A 20,238-nucleotide genomic window follows, 5' to 3' on the forward strand; every position below is an offset into this window, starting at 1 on the left:
TGGATGGAAACCCTCAGTGTCAGACATGAAATCATGGCCATCTCTCTGGACATATCTTGAGCATTCAATATAGACAGTCAGGCATCCCACCTTGCTCTCCAAACTGTCTGCCCATGGCATCGAAGGCCAACTCCACACGTGGCTTCCTGACTCCCTCTCGTCTCATAGCGAAGAGAACCTCTCCTCTCTTCTCCTTGTCAAAGCTGGAGTGCCCCACGTCAAAGCTGGAGTGCGACACTTGCACCCTCTGCTTTTTTTTCTTCTATCCCCCCCCCAATTTTTTTTTCTGCAGGATGCATGCAGTACACCAGCAACCCTCTTCTCGTGAAACTACCAAAATCCAGGATTACTTCTCATCTCTACTCATTCATTCCTCTTTTTTTTTTCTCACCTGTGGAACCAACTTCCACATTTTCTTCAATCTCATTATTCCCTCCAGGTCTTCAACACAGCTGTTCACCACCATCTCAGATCTTTTTTTCCATCCAAAACCACGATCCTTTTTACCACTGTTAACCCTCCCCAAGCCCACCTCTTTCCAATTTTCCAGTTTTTCCTTCCTGAGAGTTTGCTTCTGTATTCACCTTGTTCACCCTTCTGTTGGAGTGCTTCCCCCCCCCCCTCTCTCTTTCTGCTGTTCGTTTTGTTTTGTTACGTCTTGGTCTAGCTCCTCGACAAGCTTCAACATTGGATACAAAAAAAAAATTCCTCCAGAGCCCTGACCCTCCCTATCAAAATGAGTCGTTCTCACTCCGACATCCGACTTGACCCCTGACTCTCAATTTGACTCGCTTGCACCCGAAATCAACCCTGTCCCTCTCCCATTTCCTTATTTTGCTCCAACAAAGGGTTAACACCCAAAACGTCAGCTTCTCCTTGCTTCCCACAACATTCAGCATACTTCCATCAAGGTTCCGTTCATTCCATCAATCGCTCTACCTGTTTTCCGATGCAGGTGAATACTCGCCTTCACGGCCAAGACTGCTTCGTTCTTGAAGTGCGAATTCTGATTAATTTGGCCTCATGTTTGAGATATGAAAATGCACAAAATGGTGGGGAAACAAGTTCATGATAGTTGGCAATTGTTTCCTGAGAGCATGTAAGTCGACTTCGTTTAAATCTTGCACAAAAATATGGGCCAAGTTCATTCTGATGGAATCTTGTTTCATTGTCCATCGTAACGGTTCGTGGCCAGCAATTTAATGCCCCCCCCCCCCCGAGTGCAGGACACCACCGTCTGTTGAGGTTTGTTTCAAAATGAAGGATTTAAGTCAAAAAAGATCGATTTCTGCGTTTTGTAAGTTTTAAAAGTTAGTGGATGATCAATTGCTCCAGGTCGGTGTATTTTTTAATGAACTCCCTCACGACCTATCGAACGGATCCTTGAATCAAATTTGACTTCCCCACGTTGTTGCTGATCACGTGTTGCATCCATGCTCTCGTAAGTAAATGTGTTCTCCGGTCGGGGTGAGTGAGGGGGCATTTTCCACAGCTCAGATGTTTCTCGATGAGAAATTGCAATATTTTCACAACATGGGTTATTGAAGTTAAAAAAAAAAGTAATGTATTCAAGAATTCCGTCATGGATGTTTTAAAATGTTGTTCGCCAGGCCCATTCCCGAAGGGATGTAATGGGAGAGGCTGTTGCAACCGGTCTGTGCGCACGAGTGTGCGGGTGCACGTGCGGACCTGCCATCGATTCGATCATTCAATCTCGGATGTATTGTCGTCGATATAGCCCGGCGAGCTCTGCTTCCTCAAATGCTCAGTCTTGTTTTCATTGCATTTGTTTCAGTGGTTTCAGCACGGCTTGGGGAAATGAAGAAGGCGGGACGAGGAAATCCATTTGTGGAACTGGTGGTGGATGGGCAGAACGAGTCATCCCAGAAGACAGAAAAACGGAGTTTCTCTTTACAACCTCAGTGGTCTGAGCACTTCAATGTGTAAGTCAAATCGCAGACGTCTCATTTTTGCAAGGACAAGAAAATTCAAATGCTTTCGAAGGGTTGCGCAAGAATAGACTTGAGCGGTGAATTATTTTGATTCCCCTTGTCGATAGCCACACTGCTTTCCGAAATAGAACGTCTCAATTTTTGAGCTGATGACTTGTTTGGAACTTTCCTTCTAATCTTTTTTTTTGCGTCCTTCTTCATCTTAAACCCATCACCAACCCATATCCCAAACTACAGCATGGCTTCTCCACAAAGTCATCTGGAATTCCGCGTCTGGGCTTACCGTCCCTTCAAGGCAAATGTAATGTTGGGTCGTGCCTTGCTGGATATTAGCCAAGAGCTGAAGGAGAACGGTGGGAAATGTAAGCTCTGTATTCCAAGTTTGTTACACCTATCGTCGTGTGTTCGTGAATTCCGTATTCTGTTTTTCAGTTTGTGCCAAGTTCATTGTGGTACATAGTTTTCCTCTGTGGTAAAATTCCGATGGGATGCAGTGTATCCAAGTTGTCCAGAAGTGAGAGATTCGTACTTCTAGTGGCCCACTGAACTACGGAGGAAGCCCTTTCTTGCTGAAGGCTCTGGATGCCAGCTTTGCTCTGCAGTCAGCCAAGGAGAGGTTGTGGCTGATATGAAGTATAGACAGGATAGGAGGTGTAGAACTGCAGAAGACATCAGTTTTGACTGTAAAATTGTATGCTCTTCAATGCAAGTCCACATGCGCCGACAGGATAGCCTAGAGGTACACACACTCAGCTGTAAGCTGTCTATCCTGGGCTTAAATCCCGACCCAACTGTAAACCGCAATTGCAGTGTTTCGCAGTTCAGGGAGATTCACCAATGTGTGTGCTGTCCCTCTGATTGATGTTAAACAGGAATTCCGTCTGCCACCGTTCATTGGTGGGCCTTAAATATCCCACGGTGTCCTTCGCGAAGAGTAGGCGACCTATCGCCGGCACCATGAACGAATTCTAAATTCCTGTACTAACCAGCAGGTGGCACTCCATCAGCGGCACAGCCGCACCCTCAGCCAATGATGCCACGCCGCATCCTTGTGCTGCATACGAACGAAGAAGAATGCAAGTCCACAGATTTAAACGTATCTATTTTTCCATCAATGACATGAAACGGAATACTGTATAGGTTTTTTTTTTTTGGAAACAGAGATGGCACTTTTTTGAAATGGGAAATTAGTTACACTGAATTTGGTAGTTTTATGAAATAATAAAAAAAATTGAGCTTTTCATTCTATCAAGGTGTTAATTGGTTTTCATGCTGTGATTGGCCACTTTACGCGGTTTTATTTTTTTTTTAATCAAGTTAGTTGACCGCACGTCCGTTGTACCAGGCTTTTACTGGACACATATGACCTTGTACCATGACTTTCAGCCCTTGATGCAACATGAAATGAGAGTAGCGCTATATCTTATGCCCCAGTGAATAACGTCACCAAGAAGCTACTTCTGCGGACAGACGGTTTGCGATGTAGCTCACCAGGAACCAGCGGAGAGCTAAATATCTGTTTGGATGCGATGGTGGTTGACCTTTCCAACCTGCACACCAGTTCATCTTCTACAGAAGGTTTTTGTTTTTTGTTTTTTTTTTCCTTTGCTGTCTCAAACTTTGCTTTTCTACATGTATATCTGTCCTACTTTACAGATACATCGGTGCTTCCTGGTTCATTTGGGTTTTTGCTTGGAACATATAAAGGAAGACGTCTTGTAGATTCATCATTTTGTTGGCAATTAGATTTTGTAGTCACAGATACTTACAATTGCACACTTTATGCTTGAATGAAATGATTGCACAGCTTTTGTCCCACATGCCAATGTTTTTTGCTATTGAATCGCTGTTGTTTGGGGAATGTCTATAGCTATATCTATGTCTACGTCATAATTTGCGTTGCTTATAACCTGCGTTTTCTTGTAATATCACCCCCGATACCAAGTGTCCAACATATCAACATATTCAAGCTTCGGGACAAGCTTTGACCCCGATTGTTTGGCCTTGAAAGCACACAAAGCACGATAACTCAACCGATCATGAATGGACGTTCCTTTCTTCTTTTTTTTCGTACTCCGACATGACGGTGGCACACAAATTGCCGACGTCACTAAACGACCTCCATGAGTGAATTCGGCATTAGCGAACTATCGTTTCAATGGGAAAATGTAGGGTTCAGACCCCTTATTACCCACATATATGTACAGTAAGGCACCACATATTTGAGAGGTGAGGTTTCAGAAGACCTCGCAAAAATATAGACGCGCAAGTATGATTGTCGATCATACTACGATTAAAAAAAAAAGGTTTAATTACCAAACCATTCGACAAATTCTCAACATTATTGATGAAAAAATGACGTGCGATTGCCTCTGTGGACATAGCCGGTAACACTTTGGGTCACGCTGATCACGTGAAACAAAATGGAAATGGAGAGTAGGAAGGGTGGTGTGTGCGATTTTTGTCAATGCTTGTGAATTTCATGGGAGAGAGCAAAGGAAGCATGGTGCGAACGAGAGTGTGATGGGAGATGGTGATCGGCGAGAGAGTGGAGGGGGGTTGGGATATTGCCTGTATTGGGTAGGACGGGCTTGTTTTGGTTTATTATTACGCCCATCTACAATCTCACCTGCTGGCTGATGTGCAGCAAGGCAGGAGCAATGTGCTCGTGTGGCAGATGGTCATTGTTGCTCACAGTTCCTGCAGTTTCGCCTGTTATTGGATGCGATCTGTGCCTTGCTACTCCAACAAGTTAGGGGATATAACACACACACACACACACACACACACACACACACACACACACACACACACACACACACACACACACACACACACACACACACACGGTGATGCATCACATTTTGCTTAAAATCAACTTGATCATGATGTTCCATTCTCTGTTCCTCCATGTTCGATTTGTTCTAATCCCCTCTGCACTTGTTCATTCATAGGATGTTCAATGCTGATGAATGGTCTGGCAAGCAGTTTGCCAGATTCAGATGTTGACGATGTCTCAAGCAACCTTCACTCAGAGACGAGCCCCAATGTGTCACCACAACCAGCTCCGGTACCGCCTGTACCATGCAATCGCCCTAAGTGAGCCATGTTCTGTCACATATGTTTTTAGGTGTTTTTCCTTTGCTTTTTTTTTGTTGGTCTATTCCTTTAACAGTAAACATAATTTGTCGGTATCACCCTTTGCAGGTCTCAGCTGGTTCCCTGTACATTAACTGACCTCCAGGATAACACTAGCAGCAATTTGTTGCAGGAGGTGAAAAATAATGGCACCACCGGCTCACCTCGTAAGTCCAAGCCTCGACGTCCTCCACCACCTGCAACTCGATCCTCGATCAGCATTCCTCCTGGTAACTTCTGATCTCATGCATTCCTTATTACAACGTAAAATGAATTGGCCTCTCAAGCCACATCCACACTATCAGCAATATAATGCTACTTGGCATGACAAGCAGCTTAGTAGTTGACACTTGGCTACTTTGAATTCACCGTTGCGAGTTATTTACCCGTAGTCATTTAGTGTTGGGGTTTTCAGATCTGCTTATGCTCCCACATGTATCTTAAAGATCTTTTTTCATACCTCGCTATAGTAGTCCATTGATCTGCTGTAGTTGTCCAACATAAAGTTTCTTGTAAAGATAAATTGGTGTTTGTTTAGGTTTGACCTCATTTGTGGGGTCAGGCCATCGTGCGTGGGATGCATCGAGTGTATCACACATAAAGTGAGGAACTGATATACAGGCACAAAGTAGTGAATCGGTCCTACTCTCTCAAGCTAATGCCCTTCTCGTGCATGCTGGTGCAGGAAACTACAACGTCCAGATATAGTATGTAGATGTTGTTGACTGCCATATAATCTTCAAGGTCAAAGCTGTCAGAGCGTTTGTCTTCATCAATCACTGCACAGTGTTGATTTCAAGTCGGCCAACGAGCGGGTTCCAATTTAAATTCGTGTCAACATGCAACTGATACAACACATCCATTGTACTCGTCAAAGATTGCTGGATGAAAACAGCTTGCTGTCACTTTTCGGGGAGAAGGAGTTTCAGCATCAATTAATTCTGAAGCCTGAACCTAGCTGTCTCTTCCTATCCTTCTTTCTTTTAGTGGCTAGTTGTCTGAGTTGTTTTTGAAAGAGGTGGGAATCGATACATTTGCACGAGTGGAGGCTATATGGTACCTGTGCGGTACGACTTATTGACATTCTAATTTCACAACAAAAACCGGGGATCGGTACCCGCCTAGTCGATGGCTATCTCGTTCTGCATGCTCAAGCCACTCTCGCACCCCATTCTTGAAAGTATTCCGACCGCATACCTGAACTTGAGACCTGGGCATATTTTTCTCACACAGAAGAGTAGTATGTACTTTGTAAAGGTGTCTAACTATGATACTCGGTCAATGCTGCACTACCTGTTTTGAGGCACTCCTGCAGTGAGGGCTCTTACGGAGGTAGTCACTTGACAATGTGCCCTACTGTATTGCCTGTGTGATCTGGGAATTGGTTCAAGGACGACAGCATTGAACATCTGTGGTGGCCTGCTCAACGACTCATCTTCAACCAATTGGAGCTACTGCCTAAGGGCTTGGACCGTTATCCAAGGGCCAGGTCAACTTAACATGATGTGAAAGTAGAAGGTGTAACATGCTCTGAAATTTACAAAAATTTGAAACGATGCCCTTGAATGATTATAGTGAAGTCTCCTGCATGCAAGCATGGCACCTCCACCTGCCAAGAGCCAGTATGACATTACCAAAGCAGCTAGTGTGAGATTTACACTCTGGCTTTGCACCTTTGGTAAACTGGTAACCATTTTTATATTGGATAAATAAGGCTGTCTTGGAATCTTAAGAATGGTACCGTTGCAAAGCTCATAATCGATTCACTTGGTTGGAAAGCTAATATAATCAATTTACTTCGAACAAACATTTGTGTCTGTTTAGCCGTAAAGATGCCCGTTTTAAAAACATGTATTGCCGCGATGAAACAAGAAGGAGAAGGCCCCTAAACTAAAGATCTATCAACTTCCAATCATCAGCAAGACCATGGAATCTATCATCGCAGTTGATATGAAATCCTTCCTTTTCAACAACAACCTTATCTCAGATCACCAATTTGTATTTAGACCAGGTCGCTCCATCTTGGACCGCTTCTATCCACCCAATAATGGTTGGATCCCCTCAATGTCAGACATGAGTTCAGGGTCGTCTCTCTGGACTTATCTCGTGCCTTTGATACAGTCTGGCATCCTGCCTTGCTCTCCAAACTCTCAAGATCAACTCCACGCACGACCTACTGACTTCCACTGTTGTAGCTAACATGTGGCGCTCAACGGAATCCTTTCATCTCATCTCCCTGTCAAAGCTGAAGTGCCCCAAGGCAGCGTATTGGGCCCAGTCCTATTCCTGATCCCCATCAAAGATCTCTCTGACTCTGACTCTGGAAAATCCCCTTTATTTAAATCTATTTGGTGATGACTCGACCCTCTGCTGTGACATCCCGCATCCTTCAGACAGACAGCCTTTTCCCTCTTTTCAGCCCTTGCCAAAATGACAAGCTGGTGAAACACTTGGAATATGTTTCAATCCTGGCAAATCCCACACTCTCACTATCTCTCTCTGGTAGCCTGGTATTGACTTGATGGTTAAGGTGGCTGGCTTAAGATATTCGGGTCTTGAGTTTGAGCCTCCATCATGCCATTGAAATAACACAAGGTGGGTTGACTCAGCCGGTCATCCTTCCGAGGTTGGCAAAATGAGTACCAGCTTACTGGTAACAAGGGCACTGCATCAACGGCACAGCCGTGCTTTCAGAAATGATGCAGCCAGAGGCCGCATACGAAACGACAACTATCTCTCTGAAAGGGCCATCTGGCAAACCCTCCGATCTACGTTTTAAACAATCCTCTTGAGGATGTTCAGCCGCTCGATCTCCTGGGTCTCACCATCAGCCATGATCTTTCTTGGGTAAGCCACATTTCAAAGTTGGCCTCCAAAGCCAGTTACCGTCTGGGCAGCGTCCGTCATACAATGTCCTTCCTTAGCACACCTGAACTCCTATCCACCGATAAGGCCTTCATCTATACCCTTATGGAGTCCTGCTCCCTCCTCTGGGCTGGCTCCCCTGCTTCACATCTTACTCAGCTTGACACCATTGAAACCAAATCTTTCAAGATCATTGGAATCTCCTGTGCTGAAGCTGAGTCCATGGGCCTATCACTTTCCCATTCGAGACAGGTCGGTGGTCTCTCTGTCTTCTACCACCTCCTCTCTGGTCTTGTACCCTCTGCTTTTTCTGTGCTTTGTCTCCCCTGTTTCTCAAGTTTCTGCACAGCTCACACGGTCCACCATCAACCCCTTTCTGGTGAAACTACCTCAATCTCGGATCACGGCTCACCTCCACTCATTTGCTACTCTTTATTTGTGTTTTTTTTTTTCCTCTGCCTGCGGAACGAACTTCCACATCCTCTTCAATCTCATCCTCCCCTCCAGGTCTTCAAGTCAGCTGTTCACCGCCATCTCAGATCACCCCCCTGCCCCCCATCCAAAAATCATGATCTTTTCTACACTCGTGAACCCCCACACCCCTCCCCAAGCCTTTCTCCTTCCAAACTTCCAGTTTTTCCCTCCTGTGAGCTTCCTTTTGTATCCAGCTTGTCCCTATGCATACAAATAATACGTGGCAATGCGAGTTCGATGCAGAGGTTCCAATGCTAACATTTATTATTCCACGACAGCAGGAACCCTTTAGACTAAAGCGTGATAGATTTGCTCAGGTCAGAACAGTCGTATGATTTGCTTTTGTAAGTTAAGTGGTTGAGCATCATGTTTTTCCATTGTAATCATAGCAATAAATGTTGAATGCACTAGAAAGTGTCATCATTTTGTTGTTGTTGTTGTTGTTAATTTTAGGTTCACCTGCAACCTTACAAAGTACTTCAAGTACTTCTAGTTTGCCAGCAGCATTGGGGGAATCTTCAGAGCCGCCTCAACCTGTCTCACCTCGATCCTCGATTCCCAGCTCGGCATGCGAACAGGGCACGTTGATGCCCCCGGCACTGCCTTCACCTGGCGAGAGTGTCCGGATTGAGGAAGTGGCGGAAACGGAGGGGCAAAGGCCGGAGCAACCATTACCCCCAGGGTATGTAAGCCGTCTGGACATGTTGCACGCTCATCACATCATTGTCGATTAGAATACTTTAACATTTCAGATAAAATACGGCGACATTTGATTGAACAGTTGTAGTAAGAGAGGGGTTTGTACGACACACGTGAGAGGAAGGTCGAATATTTTCACAGCATCGCAGGTGCCCGATTCGAGGGGCTGGTAAATTTGCAGCAGTGACTGGAAAATAAGGGGCTGTTTATTTATTTATTTATTTGGAATAATGGAAATGCTGATGGAAAAGGCAAGTAACATGGCAGGACTGGGAGTTGGTGGGTAGAACAGAAAAGGGAGAGAAAGATAGTGAAGTATCCTTTACAGAAATTCAAGAACATGTGTTTTTTTTTCTTGTTCTTTTATCCCAAGTTTCTTTGCATGGAAGAGTTAGAACACAGTACAGCAGAAATAACATGGTGGAAAGTGGGGAAGCACACCGTCAGCATGGTAGAGAGACGCTCAAATGAAGAATGGGCGAGGGGAACATTGACAACAAGGGGAGGCGAAGGGGGATACCGGGGCTAAATGGCTCAAACTCAAGAAGTGGGTCGAGAGAAGGAAAATGGAGAGCCATGGATGAAACAACTATGAAAAATAAGAGAGAGAGACAGACAGACAGACAAAAAAAAACGACAATAAATCTGGAAAAGAAGGGGTGTTCGTGAGGGTAGAAAAGATTGTTGTTTTGTATGAAACCTGTGGCTGCTGGTTCTATCATTTTCTGGAAGCACGGCCGTGCTGCTGATGCAGTGCCCTTGTTACCAGAAAGGTGGTACTCATTTTGTCGACCTCGGAAGGATGATGGGCTGAGTCAACACACCTGTTGTTATTTCAAAGGCACGACAGGGGCTCAAACTTAAGACCCTAAGATCTTAAACCAGCCACCTTAACCATTAAGCCAATACCAGGCTTGGCAGAAAAGATAGTTGGTATGGATGGGGAGTGAACCACGGGAGAGGTGATGAACAGACTGAGGAAATTTGTTCCATTGATGAGCGAAAAGAACAACAAATAACTGGTGAACAGCGAGCCTGTATTTTGGAAGTTTCACCAGATTTTAGTCACTGGCACCCTGAAGTTACTGTTCCCTGAAGAAACCTGGAGGGACAGAGCATGGAAAGGGCAGAGGGTGCAAGACGAGAAAGGAGGTGGCAGAAGACAAGAGAGGTCATCGCCATGTTTGCGATGTGGGAGCAGGTCAGGTCAGGTCAGTCAGCTGTTCACCAAATATGCATTCCTCCTATACCTGACCTGGCCTGACCTGACCTGACGTGAAGTGTGGATTTGCCAAGGAAAGACATAATGGGATGGAGAACGGCTAGAACGTGTTTGGCTTTCGAGACCAACTTCGAGAGATTTGGAAAGGTTCACCAGACGGTCCATTCAGAGAGATAGTGTGAGATTGCGAGATTTGTCAGGGTGAAAGATTCCATGTGTTCGACCGGTTCCTTATTTTATCAAGGTCTGTGGAGAGGGAAGATGCTGCTACCTGCCTGGCAGAAGGATGAGGGATACGATGAGGGCGGAGGGTTCTCGGGGAATCATAAATGTTGTTGATGAAAATTTGTAGCAAATGTAACATCACTATTTGAGAAAAGTTCTGGGGAATAATCGGGGAACTATAGATCTGTTAGCTTGACTTCAGTAGTGGGGAAGGTGTTGGAGACTTTAATTGGAGAATGGACATTGGACGGGGAACCATTTCAATAACGTCAAACAAATTGAAGGCGGTCGTCATGGATTTACTAAAGGGAGGTCATGCTTAACCAACTCATTGAAGTTCTACGAAGCACTGTTTGACTGGGTGGATGAGGGAAGAGCAGTGGAGATAGTATATGCGGTATTGACTTTCAGAAGGCATTTGATAAGGCACCACGTAGGGGGTTGTTAGCTAAGGTGAGGGATTGTGGAGTAGCTGGTCAGGTAGTTAACTGGAATGGAAACTGGCTTAGTGATCGGAAGTGAAGAGTGGCTTTGAGTGAGAGGATGTCTGGTTGGGAGGATGAAAGTGGTGGGGTACCTCCGGGATCAGAACAGGGACCATTAGTATTCATAATCCACATCACCGACTTGGGCAGTGTGGTGAAGAGTTGGCTTTCTAAATTTGCAGATGTCAAACACTTGGAGTTAAGGTGGATACCAGAGAGAGAGGGGGTGATCAGATTCGGGAAGGTGGTGATACTTTAATCGATTGGGCAGAAGATTTGGTAGAATGATGTAGTTCAACATAAATGTAACGTGCTGGGGATGGGTGAGAATAATGAAAATGTGAATTACAGAGGATAGAGGCTTGGGGGGGGGGGTGTTGAGGATTTGGGGCTGGGAGGAAGAGTTGAGAACTTCAAGATTGATGAAGGGGGTGGGGGAGGATAGTGGATAGAGGGTTGGGGGAGGGTTGAGGACTTTGCACTGGGAGGAAGAGTTGAGAACTTCAAGATTGATGAAGGGGGTGGGGGAGGATAGTGGATAGAGGGTTGGGGGGAGGGTTGAGGACTTGGCACTGGGAGGAAGAGTTGAGAACTTCAAGAGTGTTGAAGGGGGTGGGGGGAGGATAGTGGATAGAGGGTTGGGGGGGAGGGTTGAGGACTTGGCACTGGGAGGAAGAGTTGAGAACTTCAAGATTGATGAAGGGGTGGGGGGAGGATAGTGGATAGAGGGTTGGGGGGGAGGGTTGAGGACTTGGTGCTGGGAGGAAGAGTTGAGAACTTCAAGATTGAGGACCTGAAGTCACATTTTACCTTTATGTGGATTTTCCACGGGTCCGTGCTAGTATAGACATTAATTATCTAAAATTGCAGATTAAAAAAAAAAACCACTCCTCCTCATTTACAACACACTCAGACACTTACCTATCTCAACTTGCTTCCTTCTCACTCTTCCTTCTTCCCACCTACCTGACACTCTTAATCTTCTTACCTATCCTACCTCTGTCAATTCAACACTACCTGCCCCTAATCCCCTCCCCCTTTTTTGGCATACGTGTTGAAGAAAATGGATGGCTTCTTACTCCATGCACAATACAAATGAATGCTGGTGCTTTTTCCGCAGGTGGGAGCAGAGAAAAGATGCACATGGCCGCCTGTATTTTGTTGACCACAACACGAAGACGACGACCTGGGAGAGACCACAGCCCTTGCCACCTGGGTTGGTCATACAATAACGGAAAAGTCATGAACAATAGAATTTGAATCGGAGCATTTTATGTTCATTATCCTCAAACTTGAAACGTTATTCATTTGGTTCCATTTAGTCAGGTAACCTCTTTGAGCCTGGCTTTGTGATGGCAGAGGTCGATTTTTCAGGAGGAACCGTTTTGCCGCGAGTTTGTGCGTCTGTTTTGATCGCATGCTTTGCTTGCTCGACTTTATCTTTGCAACGCTAACCGCAAATTTTCCTGTATTTATGGTATGCAGTGTACACACTGCAGTTTCAACACACACTCATTAGTGCACAGAGGTACGTCGGGGGTGATTTGGTCTATGCCGCGTACATAATACACAGTCCCATTAATAAACTCTATTTGTGTCCCTTTATTTTACATCATCTCCATCCATCCTTCAATGAACTTCATTGAGCAGTTCGCTCGCTTTTTAACCTCGGCATGGAAGCCTTCCTTCGGCACTGTCCTTAACTTAGCGTGAACATAGCTAATAGCTATGTTAACCTCTTACGATGATTGTGAACCGCTGTCTTGAAACCCTGGAGGGAAGAATGAGACGAAGTGGACTCAGGAAGTTTGTTCTACAGGTGGGGGGAAAAAAGAGGAACGAATAAATGGAAGTGACAGAAAAGCACCGTGCACCCTGCAGAAACCTGGGGGACGGGGTCCACAACAGAGCATGGTGAGCATAGAGGGTGCTTGACCAGAAATGAGGTGGAAGAAGACACGGACACCATCAACCTGTCTGAGATGTGAAAGGGATCGGCTCGTAGACTCCGCTTCATTGTAGGAGATTCCAATGATTTTTGAAAGCCTTCCTTTTCATGGTTCATTCTGATTTACCCCGAAACGTAAAATTCGTGTTCCTTTTACAGACATGACCCGTTTCGATTTCTTGGAATCGTATTTGTAGGTCTGATATTGATTCCAAAGTGTTTGGCTCAGTTATGATTCATAAGGCTGAAGTTTGTTGTGTGAAGATTCTGTGCCTGTAAAATTGTGGCTGCAATCTGTAATTGCGTTTATAAAACGCTGCGCTACACGCTGGACAAATCATGGTTGTTTTTTTTTTTTAATGTTTAATCGTCTCGGCTGCCATCTGCAATGAGTTTGTTAGCTTCAGACTGCTGGGTAATGGCATATGTCTGTTGGGCAGAAATGATGAGGCAATGGCCACAGTGTGGCGCTTGTATTTGGCTCTCCATAACGGTGAAGGAGTTAACTTTTGATATGAGCTTCAAATAGGTGAGACAAACTCACTAGGGAGGTGGGGCATCTGTTCCTGTGCTCACAAGGGCCATGTCGTCTGAAATACTTGCACACGGACATTGCTCCTCCAGTCACGTTGGCCTCCTAAAAATTTGAAGATGGGTAGCTCTTGCGTATGTGAAGCTACAGATCATTCACAGGGCGGCAGCAGTGAGTAGTGGCTGCTGTGTTGGCCTTCTACGAGCCAAAGAACGCCTGTTAATTTTTTTGGCCTCAGCTGACAGTTACTTGATTTTTTTTTCCACCGATGTGTTTACAGGTGGGAACGCCGGGTAGATCCTCGTGGTCGAATGTATTATGTCGACCACAACACGCGTACAACAACCTGGCAGCGACCTACGACGGAATCTGTCCGGAACTTTGAGCAGTGGCAGTCACAGCGGAGCCAATTGCAGGGTGCCATGCAGCAATTCAACCAGCGCTTTCTGATTCAGGCACGTTCAACGTCAGGATCAAAGTTGTAATTTTGCGGTCACCATTTCTTTTCCCTCTTGGAGAAAAACGAGGTTCATGAAAGATCACAGTCACTGTTGGTAGAGTCGTGTTACAACTTCACCTTCAACAAGCTTGAGCTGAGCATATTGTTAAGAATGAAGAGGCTAGAGATAGACTGACTATATTTTTTGGAGTTTGACAGTGTCACACTTCAATTATCATGATTATGTTGTTGTCCCACAGACGCCAGGTGAAAATGACCCCCTTGGATCGCTTCCTCAAGGCTGGGGTAGGAAGCTCATGTTTGTCGCTTCATAGCTTGCTGACATCATCCTATAAAATTGTTTGAAATCACAGTATTATGACCGGAGATCAACACTTCACACATCAAGAAATGACCTAAGCTTGCAGAACAAACTTCTTTTACACAATGGTAGTGTCGTAGTGAGCATGGTCATGTTATCATGAACTATCTTGCACATAATTGAAAATTGTAGATCTCCCCAAACTGTTGTCTCATCACTCTATTTCTGACATCGTACGATAGATTAATCTGAGAAGGGTCTGGTTGTTTGTTTGTTTGTTTGTTTGTGTGTGTGTATGTGGTTTGTTTGTTTTTAATGGGGGTTATTCCCTCCAAATACGGGAGAGAGATGGAATTGTGTCTTGTTATTGATATGTTGACTGCTATTGACATTGCATGTGCTGCATGCTGTGGGAGCCACGGTGGTGTGGAATTTATGTCGACGCTGTCGCTGATGATGACTCTGTCTAGTCTGAAAATAATAGAGAAAAACAGGGCTGGGGCGATGTCCACCAGATTTTGCATGTGTTTTGGTAGTACCCAAAGTCAGGTTCCAGGCACAACCCCCCCCCCCCACACCCCAACCCTGCGGGAACGACGTACGATTTTAGTTTTACACGTGCCACAGTGCAAGTGGTTTACTGACCCCTGCTGCAGACTGGGGATTATTAGCCACGGCACAAAATATATTTGCCCCATCTCCCCCACAGGCTGCTCCCGAAGGGAGTGGGTGTTTTTAGTGTAAGTACATAAATAATTGCAGGGGTGCAAATTAACATTTTTATCCACCGGCCAGCAGGGCAGGTGACTATAAAAAGTTGGCGGCGCAGCAGAATTTCTACCGGTCCGATAAAATAAAGACAAAAGTCACAAATTTGATGTCAAACACTTTTAATATACTCTCATGAGTGAGTTTGATGAGTGAGGTTGGTTGGATGAGTGAGTTTGATGGACGAGGTTGGGTGGATGAATGAATTTGATGAGTGAGTTTGATGGACGAGGTTGGGTGGATGAATGAATTTGATGAGTGAGGTTGGTTGGATGAGTGAGTTTGATGGATGAGGTTGGTTGGATGAGTGAATTTGATGAGTGAGGTTGGTTGGATGAGTGAGTTTAATGGAGGAGATTTGGTGAATGAGTGAGTTTGATGGAGGAGGTTGGGTGGATGAATGAATTTGATGAGTGAGTTTAATGGAGGAGGTTTGCAGAATGAGTGAGTTTGATGGAGGAGGTTGGGTGGATGAGTGAGTTGGATGGATGGATGAGTGAGTTTGATGCGTGGGGTGGGGGATGATGCAGGGAGGAGGAGGTTGTGGGTGATGGGGGGACCTTTTTTGTGTGGGTGATGGGGGGGGCAGGGGGGTTGTGAGTAGTGCTGGGGGGGCATTTTTGTGGGGGTAGTTGTGGCTGATGGACGATGGGGGGGGTACTACTCGTCCACCCAACATGACATATAAACTCACTCATCCACCTAACCTCACCCATCAAACTCATTCATTAACACAACCTCACCCATCAAACTCACTCATTCATCTAATTCACTCATTAACCCAAAAGCCTCATCAAACTCACTCATTCGCCCTACCTCACCCATGAAACTCACTCATTCACCCAAATTCACTCATTTAACCAACCTGGGCATGAGAAAATGTGTCCAAACCGTCAAATCTCGCGCAATCACGCGTGATTTGGAACCAGATGTAAACAGACAAAATGGCCGCCGCAGAATTACCGGTGATTTCTCCGGACAAAAACAGTAGTTCTAGTAGAGAAGCTAGTACAAATTGTACAAAATAACAGGAATCACCGGGATTCGCCAGCCGGGCAGGTAAGGCAGTATTGTGTACCCGCCCAGCACAAATTTAGGCACCATTGGCGACCGGTGGCCGTTAATTTGCACCCCTGAATTGATGGTGGTATGTAGATCGTGTTTTGAGATTGGTATTGGCAAAATTTTTCTTTATTCTGCGATGTGTTTTTAACTTGGAACCCTAAATTTCTCGATGGGAGTAAAAGTACTGTCCAGCTTTAGCCTGTCTGATTTTGGTATTTTTGGATGCCAATACAGGTAGCACATACCTGCCCAATTTTAGAGAAGTACATGTATGTTTTGTGTACTATTTTGTAAACAATTTCACTATTGTTGCGTTTAAAAAGAAAAAAAACTCCCTTGGATATGAAATCCTGATGTTATGGATTCACTTCTCGTCTCAAAAACTTCACCAGCTCATGCAGTGTCATGTTTGAGGAGCTATCGACGCATTTAGTCCACTAAGATAGCAGTTTTTGATCCCTTCACTCCCTCCCTTCTCTTTTCTACACTTTGTATTACTTAAACACCATCGTACAACCTCGTCCTGGTATTCATGCAATGGTTTATTGGATGAAATTGCTTCGTGATCATTAAATGTTTTCTGTATTTGTTGCATCTTCCTTCCTTCCCCCAATCATCCCAACTTAAGAAAAGCGAATAGAGCAGAGCGGACGTGTGTACTTTGTTAACCACAATACACACACCACCCAATGGGAAGATCCTCGCACCCAAGGGTGAGACTATGCATTTTGTTTCTTTCTTTATTAGGTGGGACCTAGAATCCTCCTGAAAAGACGTCTGGTGCTTTAGATTTGCCTCATGCTCCGGAGATAAGGATACCTCCAATTCCTCTGGATTCTGTTTGAATATTATCCTCATTATTGTCCCACGTTTTTCCTTCTCCATTTCCATTTCCATGTGTCGATCTTCACTGTTAATTGTGAAACTCAAAATCTCTCGAGGAAGGGTCTCCTACTTACTCCAATGCAGTATTTGGTCTTTCATTTTTAGCTCACCTGGAATGTAGTTCTGGGGAGCTTATGGATTGGCGCGTCGTCCGTCTGTCCGTCCATCCACAAATACTTGCAACTTCTTCTCTGAAACTACACAAATGATTTTGATGAAACTTGACCTCAACCTTCGGCACCCGTGCTGTACCAAAGTTTGCTCACGGCATGAGAAAAAGTGGGGTCTAAGGGGTTGTACAGGGGTGTGGGGGGGTTGCTCCCTAAAATAGATATTTGCTATCTTCTCAGAAACTAGTTTGTTCACAGGATTAAAAAAAATCCAAAGGTATTTACTTGCTTCTCCATTTCATATTACATGGGTCAATTACACCTACCAGTGGTTCCCTGGTTTTCTTATCCACCCACACCAGGTGAGTTCCCAGGGGTATTGCCCCTATTTTTACATCCGCCACCGAAGGTGAAGGTTATGTTGTCACCCCTCTGTCTTTCTGTTTGTTTGTCTGTATGTGTGCAGGATATCTCAAAAAGTTGTGGACGGGTTGGGTGTGTGACAAGGACGAACTGATTAGATTTTGGTGAAGATCCGGATCCGGATCTGACTAAGAGAATGTTTTCAGTGATTCTTCACCATTGAGAGATAGGGCTAAACTTATATATAGCACGATGTCTCAAAAAGTTGTGGACGGATTCAGATTAAACTTGGTGGACATGGGCGTGCGACAAGGACGAATTGATTAGATTTTGGTGAAGATCCGAATCTGGATCTGGATACGAGAATTATTTAATTTTTTAAGTGATTCTTCACCATTGAGAGATCGGGCCAGAAACGATATAGTCCTGTAGAGCTTGATATTTCAAAAATCTATTGGGCCCGATATGTTCTCGTGGATCAGGCATGACGTGGCGGAGGTATGCGCTCCACTGAGTGCCCTTCTAGTTATTGTATCTAATTGTTTGGCCTGTTTCCTACTTTGGCTCAAATGATGTGACAATTGCAGTCGTTAAATGAGTCGAGGATAAAAGTATGCTGATTTGTCCTCTTTGAACGATGTTCTGATATGCTTGCTTTTGACCATTCCCTGCTGACTTAGAATGGGGGAAAAAATTATTTGTTGGTAAAAGTATTTCAGGAAAGTAAGAAAATATAACTGCATTCGCCATTCGATAAGTTTTATTTTATTTTTTTTTTTTTGTAATATATATGGAGTCGAGGCTCGTGGAAGAGGTAGACCACTGAACGGATCAGGATGAAACTGAGCAAAAGAACAGCGGGGGGGGGGTGGTTAGAGGGTTGGAGGGGGACACCAACAGCATGATTGAGGGACAAAATAGAGAGACTTGGACAAATATTGGGTGTTGGGGGGGACAAGGGGTAATGGAGGATGCATATGGTGGGCAAGATGGATACAGAAGGAAACTTTCAGGAAGTAAAAACTAGAAATTTGGAAGGAGGTTGGCTTGCTTGGGGGGTGGGGGGGCTGGGGTAAGGGAGTAGAAAAGATCATGGTTTTGGATGGGGGATGATCTGAAATGCTGGTGAACAGCTGTCTTGGACACTTGGAGGGAAGAATGAGCTGGAAGAGAACGTGGAAGTTGGTTATCCAGGTGGGAATGAAAGAGGAACAAATGAGTGGAGGTGACCAGTGATCTGATAGTGGACTGTATTTGTCCTGCAGAAACCTGATAGGGGAGAGACTATAGAGCAAGCAAAAAGCAGAGTGTGCAAGACCATAAATGAGGAGGTAGAAGACAGACCACTGACCTGTCTGCGATGGGAAAGTGATAGGCTCAGCTTCATTTCGGGAGATTACAATAATCTTGAAGGCCTTGGTTTCCATGTTGTCGAGTTGAGCAAGATGTGAGGCAGGGAAAACAGTCCAGAGGGGAGAGCAGTACTCCATGAAGCTGCAGGAAAAAGGCCTTGCTGGTGGACAGGAGTCCAGGTGTTCCAAGGAAGGACTTTGTACGATGCAGGTTGCCCAGTCACACGGCTAGCTTTGGAGGCCAACTTTGAAAATGGTTAAACTTGCTGATGTTGGTCTTAAGTGATGTAGAAAGTCAGCAAACCTTCAAGGTAGTTCCTGAAAGACTTGATATGGGTGAGAAGTTTGTGCGTAATGCGTGTGAAGTTCCAGTTATATGCCGTATGATGGGACATGGCAGATGGCTATGGAAAGGACTCATGCCGCTATGAATCATTTTGCTCTCGTCACCTGACAGCATTTTGACCGAGGAGCCCCTGCCAGATGGGTGGGAGATGAGGTACACCAATGAGGGTGTTCGCTACTTTGTTGACCACAATACCCGCTCTACTACCTTCCAAGACCCCCGGCCAGGAGCCAAATCAGCCGGGTACGTGCTTCTCCGGCATTTTATAAGAATGTTTTCGATCGCGTTGCTTTTCTTGTTGTCCTTGTTGCACTTCAGGACTTTTTTTTGAATAGCAAAGAGACACAAATGAGTGTTTGAAATATTACTAAACAAAAAAATACACAAAACCTTTAAACCTGCAACACCACCACCACCACCACCATCACCACCACACTCCCTTGTTTTCTCGCTCACTTTTGTTGCCCTTCGTGTGATCACGTTTACACAGAGCGAAAGGAGGCCCCATTGCTTATGAGCGAAGCTTTCGGTGGAAGCTGGGACAGTTTCGCTATTTGTGTCAGGTAACTTGTCACGGCTTGCAAACGGCTGTTGTAATGTCTGAACTTGTTTTACTATCAATCAGTTAAAAGGAATGTTAATTTTTTTTGCAACTTTTCATGCGCAAAGGACAATGGATCTTGTTTGAAATCCTACATGCAGTATGATTGATTTTATGAGATTCACCTTGAAGTGAACTCTATGTGTACGAAACCACCATTTAGGTTTTTTTTTTTTCTTTCTGCCAATGTCCGAGCTGCATCTGAGCCGGCTGGGACTTTCAGAATGAAATTTTGTATCAATAATGGGAATAAAAAGTGCGTGGGGTTGACATATTTTTTTTACGTCATGACCTAATGAGACATTTTAACATTTTTTCATCAAAACTCGACCAAAGTTTGCCCAATTGGAACGAAATTGCCCTCTATAGATAGCCGAGAGTAAGGCGCATTTATTCTCAATTTACATTGTACCCCTCCACGTTAAAGATCGAGTTCAAATTGCAGTC

The 20,238-nt window shown here is 44.8% G+C and overlaps 1 protein-coding gene across 3 annotated transcripts in view; it reads left to right on the forward strand.

Annotated features, from left to right (window-relative positions):
* Positions 1-20,238, forward strand: part of LOC147016492 (NEDD4-like E3 ubiquitin-protein ligase WWP1) — an 88,168-nt gene that overhangs the window by 31,718 nt on the left and 36,212 nt on the right. For all 3 annotated transcript variants that reach the window (XM_085845184.1, XM_085845185.1, XM_085845183.1), the window contains exons 3-14: positions 1,796-1,943; positions 2,190-2,314; positions 3,387-3,530; positions 4,907-5,051; positions 5,160-5,320; positions 8,883-9,111; positions 12,181-12,276; positions 13,821-13,995; positions 14,240-14,285; positions 16,763-16,847; positions 19,302-19,433; positions 19,681-19,753. In XM_085845184.1, coding sequence (XP_085701310.1) covers positions 1,796-1,943; positions 2,190-2,314; positions 3,387-3,530; positions 4,907-5,051; positions 5,160-5,320; positions 8,883-9,111; positions 12,181-12,276; positions 13,821-13,995; positions 14,240-14,285; positions 16,763-16,847; positions 19,302-19,433; positions 19,681-19,753 — 1,559 coding nt within the window. The remainder of the gene's footprint in view (positions 1-1,795; positions 1,944-2,189; positions 2,315-3,386; positions 3,531-4,906; positions 5,052-5,159; positions 5,321-8,882; positions 9,112-12,180; positions 12,277-13,820; positions 13,996-14,239; positions 14,286-16,762; positions 16,848-19,301; positions 19,434-19,680; positions 19,754-20,238) is intronic.

This window comes from Eptatretus burgeri, chromosome 11, assembly GCF_056783735.1.
Source record: "Eptatretus burgeri isolate ZD-2024b chromosome 11, Ebu_testis_v1, whole genome shotgun sequence".
NCBI lineage: Eukaryota > Metazoa > Chordata > Myxini > Myxiniformes > Myxinidae > Eptatretus > Eptatretus burgeri.